The sequence below is a fragment of the Rhinolophus sinicus genome, linkage group LG15 (genome assembly GCF_036562045.2).
Source record: "Rhinolophus sinicus isolate RSC01 linkage group LG15, ASM3656204v1, whole genome shotgun sequence".
In the NCBI taxonomy this organism is placed as follows: Eukaryota; Metazoa; Chordata; class Mammalia; order Chiroptera; family Rhinolophidae; genus Rhinolophus; species Rhinolophus sinicus.
Genome location: NC_133764.1, coordinates 24195192 through 24219664, shown reverse-complemented (window position 1 = coordinate 24219664; position 24473 = coordinate 24195192). Strand labels below are relative to the sequence as shown.

General features: G+C 35.0%; 1 protein-coding gene across 25 annotated transcripts in view; it reads right to left on the bottom strand.

The window, feature by feature from the left end:
- The window catches only part of BCAS3 (BCAS3 microtubule associated cell migration factor), a 519095-nt gene that overhangs the window by 293918 nt on the left and 200704 nt on the right, over positions 1 to 24473 (bottom strand). For 16 of the 25 annotated variants that reach the window (XM_074320579.1, XM_074320576.1, XM_074320587.1 and 13 more), the window contains exons 16-17: positions 12651 to 12801; positions 2979 to 3023 (exon numbers count right to left, since the gene is read on the bottom strand). In XM_074320579.1, coding sequence (XP_074176680.1) covers positions 2979 to 3023; positions 12651 to 12801 — 196 coding nt within the window. The remainder of the gene's footprint in view (positions 1 to 2978; positions 3024 to 12650; positions 12802 to 24473) is intronic. The other 9 variants (XM_074320583.1, XM_074320581.1, XM_074320582.1 and 6 more) reach the window with 1 other exon arrangement.

Below are 24473 nucleotides of genomic sequence, written 5' to 3'. Positions count from 1 at the left end.
ATTTTATTTTAAGTAAAGATATTAATAATAAATCTAAAATTATTCTATCACGAATTGTTCTTAAAGATTTAACAAATTTACATAAACTTTGCAGATGAGAAAAAATTCTCCTCTCCATATAAATCTTACCTTCCAAAAATGAAATTATAATAGTTTTCAACATTCTCAAAGGAACCTCAGTTTGAATGATTTGTATATAGATCAAGTACTCTGACAGTGCTAATTAAAACTTTAAATATAATTTGATATGTAAGTTTTAATTCTTCTTTAAAATTAACCTTATATAATACAGACAGGTTCTGAGTAAGGGATATATTCAAATGGACTTTTGTCTGCACTGTTATGTATATATTTTTTCTTTTGATTAGCAATTCAAAAATAACAGTAGCTTAAACACAATACTACATGCACATCAGGAACTCAATAAATACTTGTTACTCATTTGTGATACTGAAAGCAAACTTCATTTTTAAAAATTCACAACGGCTATGTCTCTTAAAATTTCTATATTAAAAAAGTATATCATATGTGTAATTCTTTTACTTTATTTAATAGTCACTCCAACTCAAAAATATCCTGGAGGATACATAATCCCCAGAATGTATAAAGGAGCTAAAATGTCGAAGACGGCCTGCATAGTTAACTTTCCAACAAGCTTAGTTTGTTATCAAAGGGAAAGACATTATTTTAAACTGACTCATCAGAAAGTGCACGAATTTCAACAATTAAACAAGTTTACCAAAGAACAAAGAATTAGTAGAAATTGTGATCAAAAGCATAATCTTAGCTGAATGTTGCAACGTGAAATACAAATTTTGTATGAAATTTATATAACATTTTAAGAGGAACTGTAAAAACTTCATATTCTTCCAAAATACAAATACTACCCTACAAATGCAAGTACTATAAACATATTTATTTAGCATAAGATTTTATTTCAGAGGAGTAAAAACATTCTCAAGTTGAATACTAAGTATCATGGAAAAATAGCAAAAACTGTTAAAACAAAGAAGCTCTTATAAACAACATGGAAGAAGTTGTCAAATTTATATTCATTTTGCTGCCCTAATTTGAGGTTTCATTAAGATCTTAATGGGAAAAACATGCACCACTAGTAAAGGAACATATTTTAAGGGAGGATCTTTTAGGCTAGCATAAGTGACTAAAAACGAGTTTCTTGTGAGCTAACGATGGCATCAAACAAACCACAAAGCAGTCTTCTAAAAGACAGGCAATGATTTAAAAGTCTACTATATTTCATATATCCCTTTCTTTAATCTGGCTCTTTTAATCTTGTTTCAACCTCAAATCATTTCTGGTTGACAAGTGCTTTTGCTTAAATTTGAGGAGCACATAAGCTGTTGAAGGAATGGACTTTTCTTACTTAACATACAACATTTGTTACTCCATCTTTACTTCTATGCTAAAACTTCAATCTTTATTAACATACTAAAACTCTTTTCTTTGTACTTAGACTGAGACATTTATCCTAAAATGGAATTTAATTCTAAGTTTAGTCTACAAAGAAATTTTGTCCTATGTTGATCTGGCATTTAAAAATTGAATGCTCACTATAAGCTCCTAAGTAAGATTCATTTATCTTATTTGTTTGTAAAAGAAATGTAGTTAACAAAAAGAATAAAGATGGACTTTCATGGAATTTTTATTCGTTTATACCCTAAATTTGTTTAAAATAGTTTCACAACCTGTGTCCTAATTTTGATGCTGCATTTCAAGGAGAAATTGGAAAGTATGAACAATTCCCAGTAATCTTATGAGAACTACATATATATGTGCAGAACTCTTTTAAGTATTCTGACTAAATTTATAAAATTGACATAACTTATATTGCTCAAAACTTCTTTTTGGCTCACTTTTAAAAGTAAAAAACAAAAAAAACAACAACAACAACGAAAAACACACACAAAAAAACCACGATCTAATTTAAAGAAACATCTTTTCAAAACTGGTATTGTCTTCCCTGAAATAAGAAAGGAAATAGTAATAGTAGCAGCTAACATTTACTGAGCTCTTATTATGTATCAGGCACTGTTCTAGGCAATTTATATTGTCAGTTCATTTAATCTTCACAATAAACCTATGAGGTGGGTATTACTGGTAAGTCCATTTAACAGATAAGGAAACCAAAAAACAGGAAGGTTTTAAATAATCACCCAAGTAATATAGGTAGGAAGTGCCTGAGCTGGTATTTAAGACCTAGGCAGTCTGATTGGAGCCGTAACTCTTAACCATTATGTTAAACATAGTATACCAGGATCTAAATCCATTCTACTTTACATCTTTATATAAAAGTATTAAATATATTGTTTCTTTGCAAAGTTCATCATGTCTAACCGGACAAAGTTGTATTTTATGCTTTGTTATATAAGGAATTTCCAAAATACATACGTTATGGTGAGTAGGTGCTAGTTACTCAAAATAATAAATTATTTAGGAGTTTTTATGTGAAACACAAATTTCCTCATCTTATAGCTCCTTAAACACCAAATTATTCAAAACAGAAGTGACTTTTGTTCCTCTGGTACCAAATAAAATGCAGTAAAAATTTATAGGGTATTTTTAGCATACCTTAAATATATTTATATCTCAAAATAAATCATGTCATCCGATGTTCAATTCAGCATGACATGTGTAGGGAGCTTCTATTACTATAATACTTGGGCGCTAGCCTTGTCTTATAATATACACTAGCATTATGAGAGAACTCTTCTAATTTATTTCTCTTTAATATTAATCTGTGGGGTTTTTTAAATTTGACATTTCAAGAAATGAAGTGAAACCAGGAAAACTGCTCTTTTAAAGCTTAAATAGCAACATTCATGTCCCATCTACGAAGTATTCAGGAATTTGGTGCATCTATCTGTGATCAGGCCATGCAACTGAAAACAACAGTACAAAACAGTTATTTTCTGAGTACAACAAATGAATTAGGCATGCGGGACTGAACTGGGACTCACCATGGAGCTTTTATGGAAAAACACCCCGCTCCAAACAGATAAGGCCTTTATGGAAAAGGGGGGAAAATGCACAAAAAATTAGAGGAAAACTCATTTAACATGAACAAATACATGTATCATACTGTAATAGAGTATGGATAAAATAACTAAAAAAATTAGTAATCATTTGTAATTCAGCTGTAGATACTAATGAGTCTGTATAACCAATAAAAATGACGTGTCGTAACAAGTCCCTTAATTTTCAAAGGGTAAGATATTTCAAAGTGTTCTATTTCTCCCCCTTTTCTGGAGTACCCCTGCAGGGTTCCTACGGTAAAATAAAATAAATTTCACTTCTGAGGCCCTTTAAAACAAAGTACAAGTTAAATGGAATAATCGGATGGAGGAAAGAGTGGGATCGGTAGCAACAGATGTGTGGTTGTGTGACGCGAAATGTTTAAAACTAGCTAAAGATAACTCAATAAAAAAATTCACTAAGCATTGTCTGCTGTTCACCGGTTGCAGTCTAAGAGCCATAGAAAAGAAGCACTTATTTCTAAGCTGCTAATTTCCAGTAAGTTGCCCTGCATATTGCTGGCCAAAGGAATAAACACTAAATACAAGTAGTATGATTTATTTTCATTTAGGGTCACATTTCAGGAAACAGGCATTTCTCTTACCAGTGATACAAGAGATTAGCTTCCTCTACCTGGCCTGCATAGGGCTAGGTTGGAATCGGTCAACTAAAGCCACAATTGCTTGTTTTAAATATAACTGGGGATACAAACTCAAGACTTCAGTGTTGCACATATGTCTTCTTAATACTCTGTTCACAGTATTTAAGACATGCTATGCATATCTGCACACAAAGAAGACTGGCTGATTTAATTATATCCAGAACAAAATGTGGCTGTAGCATCTGACATTTGGAAGGAAGACATAACAAATCGAGAAGGAAAGCTCACTGGCAAAACTTGGACATTTTCTTCTTTTAACTTTGGTGCTAGGGGTATTAAAAAAAATCTTGCTAATTAGTATTAATCTCCCAGTGAATACTGTATATTTGACCATAAAATGAAACTTGAGGATGTTTTCACAACACTCCGTACAATTCTGAGGACTGCAGCACAGAAAATAGAAAAAGCGGAGCAGAATAGTAAGAGATACTAAATAGAAGAAAGGGTAAGCTAGAAGAACTGAGATACTGAAAAGAAAAAAAAGAAACTTTACAGATGGTACCAATGCAAAGCAAGGAACTTTCTCTCACAGTTAATGGTAAGATCAGAGAGATGGTGTCATCGTTCACATTTAAAACCGTGGATTTGAACTATTTTTTGACTGTGACCCATAAAAATATCTGTTAAGGTGCAAGCGGGTGTATACATGAACACACACAAATTGAAGCAACACAAAAACTGAAACAACAATGTAATGAATTTTTTTGTTTGTAATCAACTTTACTATTTTCTATTTCAATGTTTTGTAAACATTCATGTAGGAATTTAGTTACGATGAAGATTAATGCATAGTCTAACAGGGTAACTGGATGGGACCTGAGACGTCATCATTCTAATAAGCGCCGAGGTAAAGTCAAGGCTCTGTGTTTGCAGAACCGGTAGCAAAAGTGCGTTTTATTCTACGCGATTTCATTGTGGAAAAGAAAAGGCAGGCACAATCCCTGTTTCTGATTTCGTGATTCGCTGATTACATCAGAAACAAAATGCTACTGGAGCTCACCCTGCACTTTGATAAACACCTATATAAACAACTGAGACCACGTGAAAACTCCAGTCTCTCAACGGCATATGTAGTGACGCCATTCAGAAATGATCTGAAAATGGAAGGTTCAATACATTTCCATATGCCCCACAAAACCTCCCAAATGAAGAGGTTATCGTTGGCACACAGTACCCAAGTTCCTTTCGTTTTCTTCATGGGGCAGACCACCTGAAATAATCAAATAGTTCAAATGATTCTCACAGGAGTGCTTGTCATCAGTTGCTCTTTCGCGTATATTGTATTGACGCTGGACAGTCTCCCATCTCATTCCAAATATCAGAATATAGCTGATTCATTGTAAAGAATTTGAAAGTTTTATCTAAGTCCGTTTATGAATTAAAAGTCTTCTCTATTGATCCCAAAAGCCAACCAAACAAAAATAAAACAAAACCTTCAATTTCTACATTTCAAATGACCAGATGATGTTCCCCACCTATAGAGCCAGCAAATATCTTTTTCCAGGTTTAGATGTTCATATGTGTAAAGGAAACATATGTTCGTCAAACAAATTAAACACAAGCTTTAAAAAAAAAACTCCGAGATTTGCCTTTCCAGGCAGTAGCAGTGCATTACCAACAATATTTCTATTATAGCACCATTTCCTTCCCCCCATCCCAAAATGCACTGTGAACTCTCCAGATACTGCAGAAAACAGGCCTATACTAACAGCAGTCAAGTTTAAAGACAATATGGTTTTCACTGTTCACAACATAACCCAGTCGTATGAGGTTAAAGATATACTTCTTCAATCAAATAAGGATCTACTGGCTAACACAGCTCAAAGAGAAATCAGAGGGCTGGGGAACCAGGGTGAGAACCTGCTTTAGAATGTACACTTGGCATGTTTCCAATCTGTGTTCACCCACTTCTTACCCACTCCTACAAACTGGACCTCTGCCATGTACATGTAAAAGAAGAGCGACAAACTCCAAGGAATTAGAGTGACTGATGTAATTACTGACTTTGTATGGGTAGTGTCAGCTGTTCTTTTGAAATGCGCCTGCTTCATCTTTCCTCAATAGCAAAAGAATGAAAATATAAAGTCACAAAGGACAAATCCATGATCCAGCTGTCTTCACCTACGACTTTCTCCTCCCACTCCAAAATCCCACAGTTGTAGTTTTATATGGGGGTAGTTAGGCGGAGGAAGAGTGTATGTGAGTGGGAGAATATGTTGAATTAAAACTGTCTGTATTAACATATGCCACTCAAACGATCATATTCAGATATAAAGAATTTACGTGTTTCCCAAACGCTATTAAGTTTCAGTAGATTTAACAACCCTGCCATATAAAACCTATTCACTTTGCCATGACTATGTCCTTTTTAAGCTGAATTCTGACTGAAAAACATCAGGAGTGGCCAAGAGACTAAAAATCCATAAAAATTTATTATAAACTGAGAGTCCATCATGAAATGACTTGGCCATTGGTTCTCAAAGGGTTTTTTTCTGGAGATTCACAGAAGACAGGAAGGAATTGTGTTTTATATCATTAATGCTGTGTAAGTCTTCAAACTCTGATTCATTCTGTTGAATGCCACACAGCACCACAAAAGCTTTGGTCTTAATAGCTGAAAACAACAGAAGTGTGAAGGATTCTTAAATGTAAGTAAAAAGTCGGACTAGATTTGATTTGAACAGGAGAAATCCTCTATAACTGACTCTAGTACTGAAAAGGTATGACTAATGATTAGGTTCAATCATGTGCAGAGTTAAAGGACTAGTCAGAGTTTAAGAGGAAAATTCTATAAACAAACTCGGAAAGCCCTATTTTTCAACTGATCGTGTGCTATGAGAATTGAGGCACTATCACTGAATGGACAGCAGGATGAGCACATACAAATATTAAAGGTACTGAATAGAGAAAAAGTAGAAGAAAGGCTATACAACATTATGTGTAAAATTGTAAAGTAAAGCTGTATTCTCTAACAACATATTCTAGAAACTCTAATGACTCTGCTACATTCTGCATGCCTTCCCCTCCCCCACCCCATTAAGGAGCAACTGAAATGGACTCACAAGCATATGAGCAAATTAGTCCTCATGTCATTTTCAAATGTTACTTTTAATTTTTCACTAATTTAATTTTAACTGCTCCCCACTAAAGAGACCTATGGCACTGTGGGCTCTCAAATGGTTCATCTGTTCAGCAAAGTGAAGCTGAAACAGACAAGTAGTTCCCTAATTTGAGACATATTCAACATGCAAATTTAAATTACAAACTCAAGATTTTCATTAGAAAAACAATTAGACCATGTTCAAATTCTGCCAGATGTGGCAGTGGCTAGAATAGCCTAAATAGATGGTCAAATTTTGGTAGAAAGTTATTTCTGACTTTTAATATAGTATATAGCAGACTTTATACAAAAAAAAATAAACCCATAGATTTATGGTAAAATGGAACAAACTATGGTGTGATTTAGCACAAAAATTTGGAAACTACAACTATGGTAAGTATATTGCACATGCAGACATATCCATATCCACTCTATTGGAAGAAAATACATTGCCCGTTATTTTACATCTGGAACCAAACATTTATAGCTCAGCTATTAAGAACTAACACCTAGACAAGACAGGGCTGGAAGGTGGAGAACTGCGGTGTGTTACTGTATCTGGTGAGTCTTTATCCAAATCTTTCCCATTTAATTCTCAGAACTTCACCTGTACGGTTTGGGGCTCAGGCCAAACTGTCTAGATAAGCCAAGGTAGACCTCATTGAAGCCGAGGAACAGACCTTCTTCAAGGCCTACCAAATGCTGATGTCATTTACTCACTGTAGCAAGCTCTGATGGCAGATTTAGTCTACAAACTTCAACCAGAGGTAATCAAATAAATGCTCTTAAATGCTGCCATTTCTAAGTAAGAACAACCATCTACAGTTTCTAAATGGAACGCTTGCTCAGCACTGGCCCAGGGCTCAACAGTGAGTCAGGCTTGGAAATGAGGTCATGGTACCAAAGACGTGGTAGGAACTCATACACTGTAAGGCTGAAAATTATAATCTATACCTATCAACTTTTATTTTTCAGATGAAGAAACGTACCACTGGTAACAGGTGGCAGAACCATGATAAGAAGCCAGGGCTTCACACTCCTATGTCCATTTTCTTCTACTATATGACCTACCCTACGTCTACAGGGTCGGGCTTAAGGTTCCTAACACCCACCTCAAATTGCTCACAAAGAAACGAATAAATAAAAAGATGGATTGGGGAAAGGAGCAGGAAGCTGCCCCATTTAAGGAAAGGGAAATCTATAAAAGAGAACAAATCATCTCAGGTTTATATCACTAAAAACGATCAGCTAGTTAAGTGCAAGGAAGTAACTTCATTCCCAGTTTCCATGTTTTTTGTGCCTATGAAATTACACTGGTCTTTTGTTTTTTACTATTTTACTATTCTCTGCTTCTTCCTACAAAATGATGTCTGTATATTTATAATTTTAGATTTGATGTACATAAAATGAAGCATAGTGATAAAAAATTATTTAGTCGATTTTTACATTGGAAGCATTAAAAAACTTTTGTCACTTACTGGACTCGTTAATTCAACCAACTATCTATGAAATCATGCTTAATAAATCGCTATCACAAAACTTAACACTCCCAAATGCGGAGCAATCCCTTCCTTACTGCCCGGTTTCACTTTTAATAGATGAGGAGATCACTTTTAATAGAGGAAGAGAACTATTCTTATTTTTTCTTATGATAAAAACATGATGGAGACCTTCCAGGGCCTCCATCAAGAAAATGGATTCTATTTGAATAGATGACTTTTAGCACTTCTTCTGCCTTCATCAGTGTACACTGTGGTATGACAGGGTTAAGCAACAGCTGTTGCCAAAATAGGCCTTATTTCCTCCAAGTGCTGCTTCAAGGTATAGAATGTGAAGGTGTAAATACATCTGTCTTTTGCCATTTGTAGTTCTACTGGCCTTGTGCATATCTTGGAGTAAGACAGATGGTCCCTGACGCTGCACAGGCTTTCAGGGATATATATTTCCAAAAATAAGAGGACAGATGTGAAATATGGTTAAGTACACATTTTTATCCCCTGAAGGCTTGAGTTGAGGTTGTCATCTGAATTTGGTTATTTAAATATAGGATCCTAGGCAATCTTTAGAAATTGCTGTGCTAGAACTATAACTTTTTTAAAAAATGCTTATTTCATGCCTTACGTCAAAAAACAAATAAATGTTTTTTGTGGGGGTTTTTTCCACCATAATCAAATTTATTATTCTAATGGCAATAATATAGCTGGAGGTGCTCATGGTGAACCTGAGCAAGATTTCCTGCCTTCTAACTTCTGTCCAAAGAGAAATGTCTACTGCTTGTTCCTTCCCCCTTTGTGGGGGGAAATCCACCAGGGGCCATTTACCCAAATAAACCTCTTAATGCATTTATTTTTAAAAATTTTGGACAGAGTCTCCCTCTAAAATGGAAAAAAAAAAAGTGTTGGGTGTCCTATCCCAGGAACAGATAAACGTTGATCTAACCTAAGTATATAATTTAACTAAATATATTATCAGGTATATTGGAAGTAGTCATAGAACTTACATGTCTACACATGACTCAGCACTGCGTTGTCTTTCTACATAATCATGTCAAATACTTCCTGTTAATTTTATTTTTTAAATGCTAGGAAAGGCGTTCCACAGAGGCAAAGTTAAGAGTAAACTACAATTTCCAGAATGAAAAGAGACCTGGAAAATGAAAATCCCATTTGCTCATCACACTCTGGTGAACGTAATGTGGCAATCAAAATTCTCAGTAAATATAATAAAATTTAATGGAAATAATGCAAATTAGCTAACTGCAGTCTTGAGAATTCATCATAGTAAAAAAAATTTCAAATGAAAATGAAATAAATAGAGCCTTTCAAATAATGGGATCAAATATGATGTGAAATGTCTGGGATTTACTTCAAATCTCAGCATATGTCAAAAATGAAAATTCAGGGAATATATTTTGCTCTTGCAAAACAAATATTACTTTTGGTAAGGCAAATACATGTATTTCAGTGAGAATGCTAAATGTTAGGATGATAAAACCACAAATTACATTCTGAAAATTCTACGACCAAATGTTTGCGTGACTTAAAAAAGAAAAAGAATGTTTGGGTGACTTATAGCAAGAATAGCAATTTCTGAATATAATCAACAAACCCTTCAGAAAGTGGTATTAAGTCTTGTAATGTAGCAATAGTCAGGTTATGAATATTATTTTCAGTGTTTATAGGTCACTGTAACCTGTGTTGATGGGAATAAATGAAAGGATAGTAGGAGGGTAGGAGGAAAAAGAATAGTAGGTGGGGAGGGAAAAAATATAGTAGCTGGGGTGATTTGTGGCACACTAAATCTCTACCACAAGTAAAGAATTCATTACAGATAACAACTATATAAAAAAAAACTAATAAAGTAAGTTTAAAAATCACTTATTTTGATAATTACATTATGGTTATATAAGAGAATACCCTGTCTTAGAAATTAAATACTGAAATATGCACAAATAAGTGGTTACTAAGTCTTCAAATTACTCTGAAACAATTTAGGAAAAAACGTGTGGGTGTGTATATGTACGTGGGTGTGTGTGTGAGCAGAGAAAATGTGAATAATAAGGCAAATAAATTAAAGTGCTAACAGCGGGGAAATCTGGGTATACAGGAATTCCTTTTACTGGTCTTGTAACTTTTTATAAGTCTTAATCTACATCAAAATTTTAAAAATGTAAAACCAAGTACTCATTATGGGAGAAATATTAACTATTCTCTCTCAATACTTCAATACAGGATAATGCTAAAAAGAGTTCAAAAACTGGCAAAAATAAAATGGTTTGAGTATTGAGATAAAAAGTCTAGTAAGCAATATGATACATGTATTTTGAATTAATATTAATTCCAAAGCATATAACTCAAATTCATATTTTTATTCATTCAGAAATAATTACTAAATTGTCTACAATATAAGGAATCCTAATATACATGCTCAAAAAATCTAGGAATTGAGACCAAGCTTTTAAAAAGAAAAGGACACACAGAATTAATGAATAAGTTCATTAAGTATGGTAGCATAGGAAGACACCAAATGATTAATATTTTCTACCCTTCTAAGGGCAGAGAGGAAGAGAGTAGCAAGAGAAGAGAGTGAAAGAGAGATGTTATATTTTTAGTATGGAAAATTTCAAATATACACAAAAGTAGATTCAATTTCCACCCCTCCCCACAGATATTTGAATTAAATTCTAACATCATATGATTTCATGCATTGAACTTCAGTCACTGTCTTTGAGATATAGTTGAAGAAGCTTTTTCGAAAAAGAGAGTTAATTCTTTGCATTATAAAATAGCACAGCTCTTAAGTTTTGAAAACAACCACGACACATCAGAAACAAAACTAAAATTAAATTCAGAAAGAACAATTCTGAGTATTCTTTCACTTAGATTCAGAAAAAAAGACAAAAACTCCTAAGTACTTTGTAGAATTGTACATTGCTCATTTGGGACCTAGGTTTGCTGTGTTTTTCTTTTTCCTTTTTCCCCTAATATGCCACAGACTCAATTTTATTTCTACATTCAGCACGAGGATCACTTTAATTCAAAAACTACCCCACTAGGTAGCGGGTCAATTTCTGTGTTAGGGTAAAATCTGGAGCTCAAAGGTCTCATCCCTGAGAATGAGTATTTCTACTCACAAAATTGACCTCTATCCACACTTTACCACCTAACACAACAAAATTAAGACATACTGATACAGCAGCCAAGTAATTTAATCTATTCCTTTTGTTGAAAAGATCCTGAGGACTACTTAAGGCCAGGGTAGGGTTTTCTCCTGACTATAGAATTTTTAAGACAGTTGCTCCATTTCAAATTAGGTTAAACCTCAGGATTGCTTATTGATGAAAATAGGTAATTTGCATACACACACACCCACAGTGCCAAAAAAATGTATGCACATTTTAAGAAAGGAACACTGTATTAAAATTGTAATACTCAATATACACCGATAATGAAAGATGAATACAAGTCACGTTTGACTTCTGCAATTACAAGAGGTGCTCAAAGTGGTTACCATCAGCGTCCAGACACTTCTGATTACGGCGAACTACTGCTTGAGCATAGATAACATCTCTTAAAATGTGCACACATTTTTTGGCTCTTCGTGTGTGTGTGTGTGTGTGTGTGTGTGTGTGTGTGTAGTCTGGAATTTCAGAGTTATTACATGATTGAATATCTAATGATATCTTAGACACAGCACTTTATTTTCAGGAATCCAAAGAAGTGATAATTTTATATTCCTAACAGGTAGGAATATTTTTAAAAGGTTAAAATAGCTAAATATGCTCAAAGAAATGCAGTGAGTCATCAACAGTCTCTGAGGATGTTAATGGCCCATCCTGAGTAGAGACCAAACTACCCATAATATCACATTATCCTGACACTAATGACAGATTATTATATTTAAATTGTACCTAAATATACATGATTTTTTTTAAGTATTAGAAACATGGCTGTCATCTAAAATTCTCTCCTCAGTATTTGTACTAGTCAAAATTTGGGAGTCCTTATAAATCCAGATCATGTCCACAAAGGCAAGAAAGTGAAACTACTTTTCAAACAAAGCCACAAAGCACCAAAAATAAGACTGAGTAGATGGGTCTGGTTTTTATTAGCCAATCCTCATTTTCACAACTTGTCACTGCTTTGTTTTTTCTATGAATGTGTGTGCACATGGTTGTGTGTAAGAATGATTGTGCACGTTCTACACTTTGTACTTAATCTGCTGCCATTAAGTCTCACGTGGGCTAGAAATGAAGAACATAATCAAAACCACACAAATAAAAAGTATATTTGATTTTTTAAATATATTCAACCCCTTTAAACAGCTATTTAAAAAGTACCAAGCCTGAGGCCTTACCCTGTTCGTTTGGTGATGGTCCCCAATGTCATTGGCTGCTTGATTTGTGCAAGAGGCATCAACACCATCAAGCTGGGGAGAGGAGAGAGCCGAGGGTTGCCAGGGTTGTTGTTGGCAAAATTATTGTAGGAATCTTGGCTGTTTAGTTTCCCTACAAAGAGAAAAACAAAAAGCATCACCAAGGGAAGTTTCCTTCTCTGATAGGATTCGCACTAACTCCGATAATCATTTAAAAAGTTATCAAAGGCAGAAATGATTCTAGAAGAATCATGATTATATGGATGGAAAAAAAACGAAGGATACTGGAAACACCAAGTGTGACTTGATTATAAACAGAGACTTTAGTCTTTGGGGATGGAGGATACTGAATTGGATAGATGTTAAATGGTTACACAAATAGTATAAAATGTAATGGTGTTATAAAGAAATATAAGATAAAGAAAATAAAATGGGAAAATCTAAATTAGTCTAGAGGCGGCATAGAGCATTTCCGGAAACAAGCTTGAGAACAGGTGGGGAGAACATGCCAACCACGGCAGTCTGTGAAGGCTCGGAAGGCAGAAGAAACATGAGTTGTAAGGATGATTTCCCATAGAGAGTAGCATGAGTGACATAGGATGAGACAGACCAAAGTCACCGGCAAAAACATCACCTTCCTCCCAATATCTACCATTCCCCACCATAAAATTTAAAAACATAAACTGACATACTTCTCTTTATTTTATGCTGGGCAATAATATCACAAATTACAAAGAGTAGTCATCATGGCTCATTAATAACCAGGAAAAACAAACTCCACTGTGAAATAAAATCTGATCTACAGAGAGAGTAATTACTCTAGGCTTACCAGTAAGCCAAACTCCCCGTATGCATTTATCTTTTCTCCCTCTCCATGCTTTTGCATTTTCCAGAAATGTCCTATAAATGAAATCTCAAAATATATAGCTTATTAGGTCTTGTCTTTCAATTGGCCAATAAGCATCTGAGATTCATTCATTCTACATGTTCCTGCATATATCAATATTTCTTTCCTTTTTATTCCTGAGTATGTTCCCATTACATGAAAGTACTTCAGTTTGTTTATCCAGTCATCAGTGAAAGGATATTTGATTTGTTTCCAGCTTTTGGCTATTTTGAATAAAACTACCATAAACATTTGTGTACAGGTTTTTGTGGACAGGGTTTTTTCTTTTTTCTTTTCTTTTTTTTTTTTTGATAAATAATCTAGGAATGGAATTGCTGGTCAGAGTACATGAATGTTTGCATTTTTTTTGTATGTTTACGGTTATGGGAAAATGCCAAATAGTATAAAGAAATACAATTTTTGTACATTCATCTTGTATCCTATAAGCTGAACTTGTTTCGTAGCTCTAATGGTTTCTTGTGGCTTCCTTAGGATTTTCTATATCCACGATCATGGCATCTTCAAAGAAGGAAGTTTTACTTCTTCCTTTCCACTTCAGATGCCTTCTATTTCTTTTATTGCTTAATAGTCCTAGTTATAAGTTCCAGTACAATAGTGAACAGAAATGGCAAGAGCAGATAGATTAATTTTGAGTTAATTTTTATATATGGAGTGAGGTCTGAGTTGCTTTGAAAACGAATGTACACTTGTTTCATCACCATTTGTTAAAGAGTATCCTTTCTCCACTGAATTGCCTTTCCACCTTTCTCAAAAATAAATTGATCAGGGGCCGGCCCGGTGGCTCAGGCAGTTAGAGCTCCATGCTCCTAACTCCGAAGGCTGCCGGTTCGATTCCCACATGGGCCAGTGGGCTCTCAACCACAAGGTTGCCGGCTCAACTCCCGCAAGGGATGGTGGGCTCCGCCCCCTGCAACTAAGATTGAACATGGCACCTTGAGCTGAGCTGCAGCTGAGCTCCTGGATGGCTCAGTTGGTCTGTATGTGTCCTCTCAACCACAAGGTTGCTGGTTCGACTCCCGCAAGGGATGGTGGGCTGTGACCCTGCAACTAGAAAACGGCAACTGGACCTGGAGCTGAGCTGCGCCCTCCACAACTAAGACTGAAAAGGACAACAACTTGAAGCTGAACAGCACCCTCCATCCCCAATAAAGTCCTGTTCCCCTTCCCCAATAAAATATTTAAAAAAAACAAAAACAATTGATCATACATGTGTGGGTCTATTTCTGGACTCTGCTCCATTGATCCACATCTCTGTCCTGTCATCAATACCACATTTTTTTCATTATTGGAATTTTATAGTGATTCTTATAATTCATGCACTTACACAGAAACTTTGTAAAAATTGACATTTTCCATGTCATGAAAATGAGACCAGTATTTATAATCCAACAACTTTTCAATACAGAAAACACCTTACTAACCCAATGTTCTTTTCAAATCATTTTTCTTGATTTTTCATAAAAATATCTGCATCAGTGATATGGTTAGCAATAAATATAGTATTTTATAAATAACAGTGACAGTGAGCCCACACATATTTTTTTTACTAATTTGAATTAAAGAGACAGATTTATATAGGAAACTAAAGACCTCCCCCATCAAAAGGTCTTAAGTAATAATATTTCTAAAAGACATCCAGAAAATATTTACTCTTAGAATGGATTCACTATAGAGAGAGAACCACCACACTGTATCTAATGGTAGCTTCAGAGGTAGTGGAAAAGTAACAGGCTCCTTTTAAAAAATCATTACAAGATGAAGTTGGATAATGGCTTAACCAAATGCAACGTCTTTCTTGGACACAAATCTATGGAATTATCAAGTTAAACACTTATAAACATCTCTTTAGCAAAATAAGGAGAAAGACAAATTCACAAACAATAAACATCTATCTATCCCCCCAATTTGCATACCAGAATTCACATTAAAGTTAACTGAAGCGACCCACACTCATAGAGGTAAATAAAAGACAACATTCAAAATGTGCACAAGCTGCTTTAGGCCATTTAACAAATTACTCAATAATATCTACATTCATACAACAAGAAACCTTCTAGGTAATATGAAGAGTGAAATCCTATTACAACATTTGATATTTGTGGAGGAGTACCAGAAAAACTGTTTCATAGTTAAGTCATTCAAAGTGACTTATTATGATACTCTTAAGACCAATGTAGATGTAAACAGTTGCAAGACATACGATTAGACAAATATGGTAATACTAATTTGGATATGAAATCAGACCACAACATTAACTATGTCACAAGCTGAGGAAATTCAAGAACTGTGTATAACACACACACTTTACAACTAGTAGTCAAATATTTGTTAAGTGCCTTAGCCTAAGATTACATGCTGTGAGGACTGCATTCTCTGTTGTCACGAAGCTTACAGTCTAATACGCATGAAACAGGAATAATTATGTTCTAACTGCCTAGTACTAAAGATAAGTACATATGAGATCAATTACTTGGAGAAGAGATCACGGAGCAGATGGAACATGACCTATGCTTTGAAAGATGGGCAAAATCTGAATGAGTAGGAAAGAAGAAATATTCCGAGCATGGAGGATAACATGAAGAGCAGAGGGTGTAAAGGGATGCCACATATGTGAGCAATAGCAAGGGATTTCTAACGAGAAGAGAAAATTATAATGGAAAGCAGTAGGAAGATAAAACGATTTCAGATTTAGAAAAAACCTGTCAACTGAAGCAGAGATGAATTAGGTAAGTTCTTCAGCAAGGAAACAGTTCAGATGTTCCGATTTTGAGCTCACTGAACTTTTAGATAGGAAGAGTCGTTTAGGAAAATGAAGTGATTCACTGAGAAGCTCCAAATTTTGCAGTTTAGTTAGCCATGACTTGTTCCCCACAGCTCACCAGGATAAAGGACAACCTCAGAATACCTTACTAGATACTTCAGACCTATGCCTCTCAGCCTGACACTGTATTGTCAAGCAATACCCAAGTATTTATGGACTTTTACTCCTGGTGTCTATGTTTATGATGTAGCCTCTGAAATCCAGCCCATCTGAAAGGGGAACATAAATTGGGTAGATTTTATGTTCATGAGAATAGGGGTAGTATCTGTCTTACACAGTAGTCCCCCCTCATCCATGGGGATACATTCCAAGATCCCAGTGGATGCCTGAAACCGCAGACAGTGCCAAACCATATATATATACTATATATGTCTTTCCCTATTTATACATGCCTATGATAAAGTTTAATTTATAACTTAGGCACAGTAGGAGATTAACAACAATAACTAACAATGAAACAGAACAATCATAACAATATACTGTAATAAGTTATATAAATGTGGTATCACTCTCAAAAATATCTTATCGTACTGTATGTACAGCATGGATACACTAGACAAAGTGGTGATTCCCGTCCCAGGCAGGATAGAGTGGGACAGTGGGAGAGATTTCAACACACTACTCAGAACAGCATGCAACTTAAAACTTGAATTCTTTCTGTAATTTTCCATTTAGTATTTTTAGACCATGGTTGACTGAAGGTAAGAAAAACCGCAGAAGGCAAAACTGCAGGTAAGGGGGGAGAGACTGCTGTATTTTACTGGATATGGCAAGCAATTTATAAAAATAGCTTTAATGAAAGAATAAATGTGTTAATAAAATGGTCAATGATGACATGGTTCAGAAAGACAAACTCAAGAGAGAAAGCTACTAACTGGTAAACTTCAATAGGGTAGTTTCAGTAAAGAGTTAAAAAGTCAGATGGAAAGGGTTAAGTAAAGAGAACGCTGATTAAAAAATGATCAAGCTAATGGATATAGAAGACAGATTTAAGGACTTTGCAGCTGAAAGGATGACATTAACAAGATGAAACTATACCAAGCAAAGGTTTCATTCAACATTCATTCTTTCACTTTACACTTTTTGAGCCTATTGGTATGAGACCTTGTTCTAGTCCTGGATGAATAACTCCAAGGAAGTCCTAGAGAGCTCATAGCATGACACCAAAAGACATAAACAAAAAATTTTAAACGGGAGAAAACATGCTAATAAAGATATCTGCAAAATGTCTTAGGAACAAAATGGAAGAAGACATTTTTATTGTTGTGTTAAAGGGACAACTTAAAATGGGAGATAAGGTACACAAATTTTGAGCACAAAGGAACTTGGTATCTTCTTACCTTTACTTTTCTAATAGAAAATAAAGGATAAGATGAGAGATATGTGCACAATTACATCAAGGAGTTAGTAAAATGAGGGAACTAGCTTAGACAAGAGATTTCATTAGCTGACAATTAATGAACTACATGTAAAAATATATATATACATTAAAATTTAAACCAAATTTTTAAAAAGTTCATACTCAATAAATCAAATACACAAAAATAATGTAATGATCCCTTCTTCTCCTTTGTACTATTCAAAGTCTTTGGTTAAACATTAATTTTCCCTATCTCTTGTGTCATGGATTTTCTTTGTAAATGCAGCTAGACTCGAACAAACCTCCAGATTTATCCTCCATGAAAACTGCAGACTCCTCCCGAGTATGGGGCAATGTCTCACTAATCATTGACAGCTCCGTAAATGTTTCTGAATGAATGAAGAAAATGTCTTTTTCCCCATACCCAGGAAGTAGAGGAAAATACAGCCCTGTGGTATGTAGAAAACAAATTAACTTTGGAGGGGACTCAAAGTACTTCAGAAGATAGTCAGGTGCTGGAATCCATGCCTCTCACTACTCTGCTTAGTCTCGTGTAGAGTAGGCCAGGAGCCTGGATTTCAGTAACTTGAAAAATAAATCTTGAAACACTTCCTTAGTTATATCAAGGCTAAATTTCCAAGCCAGAATTTTCCATTAAGCTGGAAGCTTCTTAGTACAATGAGGTTCAGCAGGATGAAACTTATAGTGCCCCAAGTCTTAGACGTCAATTTAGGCTTCAATTTCCCTTTGGACAAAGAGGGATAGTAACACTATTTCTTTGCTCCACCTCTCAGGCATCTATATGACAGGAATGGTCCAATTAAAATTTTTTGAGATCAATGAAGAGTTACTACATAAGTGCTAAATGTAACTTTCACTAACCGTTCTTTACTATGCTTGCTTTTTTTTTTTTTTTTTTTTGTACAAATACATTGAAAATAGCAGAGGTTGTTTAATTGCAGTTTTACTGCTGGGCTTCATAAAGTCTTAAAATACATATACTATTTCACACACCATTATACTTTCCAATTCCAGCTGGGACAAGACCTGTAAGTGACAAATGCCATGAGAATGGATATTCTCACACTATTTCTGGCACATCCAAACAGAGGAAGTCCCAAAAATCTCATGAGAAAATAAGCTCTTCTAAGACTCTCATCCTAGTTTTTTGGGCTTACTCTATATAGATAAACTTCCATAAGCCTTCAGGCTTTTGGGTCTTTATCCAAATCCACTAGAGCTTTGATCCTTTAGAGGTTTACCAGTCCCCAAGATAGACAGAGATCCTTTGGAGGGAAAAAATTCCAAATGCTAATAAAATGGTTTCTCAATAAATTAAAGGAGCAATTCTATTTGGAAATAGAAAATCATTTAAAAATCAGAATTTAGAAAACATCCCTTGATGTTTAAAGCTAGGACACTTTATTTTCAGTTGTTTATTTGTTTATGGTTATTATTGTTTTTAATGTTACGACAAATCACTAAATCAGAACAGTTCACATTGGGGTTTAATTTAACCACTGACTCTCTGTATTTACTTGAATATGATTGCATTTTTGAAAAATGAATTATGAAAACAACCTCATGTGCTCGTTTTAAATTTTTTTCTCCTGTTTTAGATGAAGAATACCTGCAGATGGCTTATACAGGGGGGTAAAGGAACTCCCAACCTTCTTACTAATACACGGTACCACTGCCTGCATGTGAGGTTGACATGGTGCAATCTGTGTACTAAAAGTTTTGCTAACTCCAAAGTGCCATCTTATCATTTATGCATTGTCCCAAAGTATATTTTCCCAGACATTCTATACCATAAAAACACAGAGGAAAATGGATTAAGTTGAGGATAAAAGTAGAGAGAGAAAATAACAATGGGCTTTGTTGCTGCACTGGAGGAATAGCGTGTCAGGTCAGCTTTGCAGAGAGGCATATTCCCAAACCAGTCATCATTAACGGACTCACTTCCACAGGAAAAAAAAGAAGGAAAAAAAAAAAAAAGACAGAGTCTGAAAACTCCGGACAAAAGAAATCCCTGCAGACCAAGTAAAAACAAATTAAAAGACCCATTATAAAACACAGATGCTACAAGGAAAATAAACTTTCTAAGATTTACTGGGCTTTGACAAACTTGAACGTTTGTGGAAAAGCCATCAGCAACAACTCTCAGGTAATGTGGCTATGCAGCTAGACTCCTTTCTGTCTTATCTTTACCTTCTCTGCAGACGCTGCCAGCTTGGTATTAGCTTCTGAATGAAGTGATGTGAGAACACGTGAACGTGGCAAATGGCCAGCTGCGAGAAATTTCTGAAGCCAGCCAGATCCTGAAATTGTTAACCATCTCAGATTATGCTAAATATTAAACTAATTTCAGTGTATCTATGTGTATGCATGCATTTCTTCTTAAATGAAAACAAGAGGAAAAATAAGATAAAAATGCAATTAGATGCCTTCTTCCCCATCTCCCCCTTTAAAAAATTTCCCTGTTCCCCCATACTGTAAACCAAAGGGAATAATAAAAGCAGTTAAAACAGCATTCAGTATTCAATCAGAGTTGTAGATAAGAAAGTACCTTAAAACAGTATCACATCAGTGAGAAAGAAAACTTTGTTTTAGCTTTCTAGAGGCACAAGCTACAGATTGTGGGTGATGGGGATCCAAGGAAGATTCTAGCAAAAGGGGTAAGAAACTAAGGACTACAATCCAGTAAAGTGGACCAAACAGCATGTCTGGAGGATAAAGGAGCATTGTCCTTTGTTGTCATTAGGGATGCAGGGATAAATATGAAAATGGCAGAGATTCATTTCTAAAACAGCAAAAGGACACTAGGCAGTGTTGACAGTGCCCTATGGGAGACCAGTGTTAGTAGGAGGTCTGCATTATCTTCTCACTTTTTGATCCTTAACAGGGACACAGAGCACATACACTAGGCACTCCGTTTCTCTGAAGGTTTTACAATAGAAACCTTCCTATGTATTAGATTCCTACAATAGTATCATATTCTGTTCTCATCACCTCTCCACACACTCATCTACAAGACCCACTCTCAGTCATTGTCCTTGGTCTGTTAATATTTTGAACTCTTAAATTTTGAAACTGAATTAATGAGGCACACTGAAAGCCATTGCTGACGTGACAAGCTGGCATTCCTGAGAAGATAATTCTATGGGAAGATCCCTACCCCCAAATATCCCATTATTGTCCTCCTTCCAACAATTTCCCTACTCTAAGACTTCTACATGATTATCTATTCCCTACGTGATATCTTTCCAAAATAAAACCTGGGTAATGAGTTCATATGGGGCTTTTGTGTGTGTGCATTTTACTTTCCACAGAAGATCAAAACTTTTGGTCTGCTTTTAATATCCTGTTGTGGAAAGGACAGGGATAAAAATCCAAAATATACCAATGCGTTTAACTAAGTTAACTCTGTAGTTGAAAAGCTCCTGACTTCTTGACTCTGTCAAAATGAGTACAATGGTAGCTTGTTTTGAAACTATCACTGGAGATCTGGGCTCTGAAAAGTTAAAAACACTGCTTAGCTCTTGCTTGCCATCTAAATTAACATTAAAGCTTTCTCAGCCAAACACTCGATAATTATTTAATCAAAACCAAATAGAATCCCTTCAGATAATATAAAAAGTATCCTGTGCAAATGGGAAGTTCCTGAATGTGGGACGTTTTGGGTTGGGATGGAGTCTCTATTTCTCTCTCTTTTTCTGTCTTTTTTACCCCCACTATCCTAGATGAGAACGACAAGCTTCCCAGCTGCAGTTCCAGGACATTCACCCTCCTTTTTGACCTTTTCTCAGGCGTATTCCAGTATAATCTGTAATCTATTCAAGTAGGAAAAGGAAACAGCAGCGCCCTGGTGAGAAACAGTGCCTTCTGACCCACATACCAAACTGGACGGAAGCAATGCTTGTTCACAGGAGCCAAGGAAGTAGAACATGCAATTAAAAGAAAATGAATAATAAGACTTGTAAACGACTGTTAACACAACAACCAAACGGTTTAGGTGACAAAGTTCAGGATGGAAAGAGTTCAAGGACAATTCTGACTGGGCATTGACTTGTTTGTCCCTGTAACTTTTGGGGGGAGTGACAGATGGTGAAGTACAGAATACTGCAAACCTTCATGCATCTCAAGAAAAACACTTGTTGCTTTTTTATGTAAACAGTTCATGGTACCACAGACATCACTATAAGTATTTGGGGAGGGGTGGAATGGTAGGAAGATAAATGTCCCACAAAAATCGACCTGAAAACAAGAAACCAACCTTTTGTTTTGTTTTGCAAGATGGGGTTGAGGTTTTTAATGATATCGTCATCACTTCTTCTCACTACATACAAAGCAGGCTGCCTGGAACGTGACACTGGTGCTTATTAAATATCAGTAAAATTAAAACTGCATGTTCTGGAGAATTAAAACTGTACTAATTATTAAATAATTATTTATCAATGTATATATGTTTATGCAAATATTTATATATACTTAAATAAATATATACATTTTTAAATAAACAATTTGCTAGTTGGTTTTCCTTTTCGAATCTGAATACATTTTTACCAGTTAATTATTATCTTCATGTGCTCACGACTACATGTAAATTTGGCTATTTTTCTTTCCTTAAATCTAACATAAACTCAATAAATTTAGAAAGTTTATACATAAAAATTAAATGTCAAAAGGATCTAACTGTTGCTAAAACTGTAAGTAGGTTGTCGATGCTCCTTTAAAAAGATACTGAAGTGGGCTTAGAACTAGGAGGCTAGGGATGCAAACATAAGCCTCCACAGGGAGATGAGATCAAGAGTTAGAAACAATGTTTATAAGATGCCAAACATACAAGTGGGGGGAAATATAAGAGATATGTCCAAAAAGCTTCAGAGATAAAAGATGTATTGAGATAGACAATAAAATATATTATAGAAAAATATTTTGGCTCCATTTCCTCTCCACTATATTTGTGGCACAATTTAGACTTGATCACATAGCCAACACAAATTTTTAAAATGAATAAACAAAATCGCCCTCCATAAGTGGGAAGTTCATTACCTTACTTTATTATTCTTAGAGCACTCTAAGATTTGGGATACAGGAAATTTAAACCCTTAATATTTAAGAAGTTTCAGCAACTTTTAGTTCATTTTAAACATTAGCATTGTAGCCACTCTTTCAACAACCAAAAATCAAACAAAACAGTAAATAGATTATATTTAACACTAGAGGGGAAAAGCAAACTCTGTGTAAATTAGAAGAACGAAAGAAAAAGATCTAGGGCCTCGTACTTTAACAGGAAAAGTTATTCCTAAAACTAACATACTTAAGCACCCTCAAATTTTCCCACTCTTCTTACTTGAGCTCACATAGAGTTTTGGGACTAAGTGCTCAGAAATAAAGATGTGAAAAATCCCCACAATTAAAAACCCCATAATCTAGCATCTCTTAGACCAAATTTGGAATTAAAAGATATCCCCAAAGTATAAATAAATCCTCACTGAAATTCTTTTTTTGAAAATACCCTACAGTCAGATCTCCCATGCTATCTCACAATGAATTTTGTATCATGTCAACAGAGCAAACAGAAGCACTTCACTGTTCATGGGAAAAAATATAGAAACTTGTCTGCATCACTCAACAAATATAACTTTATTACTTCCACTGTTAAACATATAAGATGTTGAAGAATTGAGAGTTGGTTCTGAAGTAAAATCAGACACTTTAACAAGATAAAATATTAAATAATTGCCAGATTTAAGTTGCAATTTTCTAAACCTGGAAGACTCAATTATTTAACATTTGCAGAACTTGTCTTTTTCAAATGCATTAAACATTAAACATGAAGGCAAAAACAAATCTTAATATCAAAGTGTTTTCTGTTGCATAACAACTACGGTAGTAAAATGTAAGCAACTTTCCTAATAATCAAAAAGATATAAGCCGAACTAGCCATAGCAAAGGTGCTGTTCTCCCCACAACCTCTTTCCTGCTCCCCGCCCCCACCTCATGGAAGCCTTCTTTTTACCCTTGACTGTTAAGGATATTTTCTGGCTCTCTTTCAGCATCATGACTCAGGTCATGAGAAGTGTCAAAGATGCATTTCCTTCAGATGGGAAAGAGCAGCAGATTTTAACAACTGTACAAAGATGGGAGTATAATGCAAAAGGTTCAAATCAGCATTTTTGACAGCACAGAAGATAAAACCTTTTATGTATTTTGTTTCCAGCTTAAAAACATTTAAATATCATTCTATCACAATACATTTCCATGTTCTGTTCATGAAGAACACCGGAAACCCATACCCAGTGTAGCTGTCTATCAAAAATTTGTGAGAGAGAATTGTTCACCAAAAACAAAAAAAGAGAAAGAAATCAAAGTACATCATATGAATATTAATAAATAGTTAAGTCCTTGTTTTCTAAACTGATTTTCTTCCAAAAGCAAAACCATGAATTTACAGTATACATAAAAGCTCCTTTTAGCTAGAAAGTCCCTGAGAGTGAAAACCACAAAGAGGGATACCATGACCATATCTGGGCACCTAAGAAATGTTGACTCTATTTCCCCATAATTCTTCTGCCTTAGCAGAAACACTTTTTCTTAAAATCAGCTGGATTATTGCCAGAAAACCATATTCATTTATCAGTACTGTCATTTCATAGCTTTTCTCATCCATGATTGTATCAAATGTGGGCACCTTTCAATCCACTCCAAAAT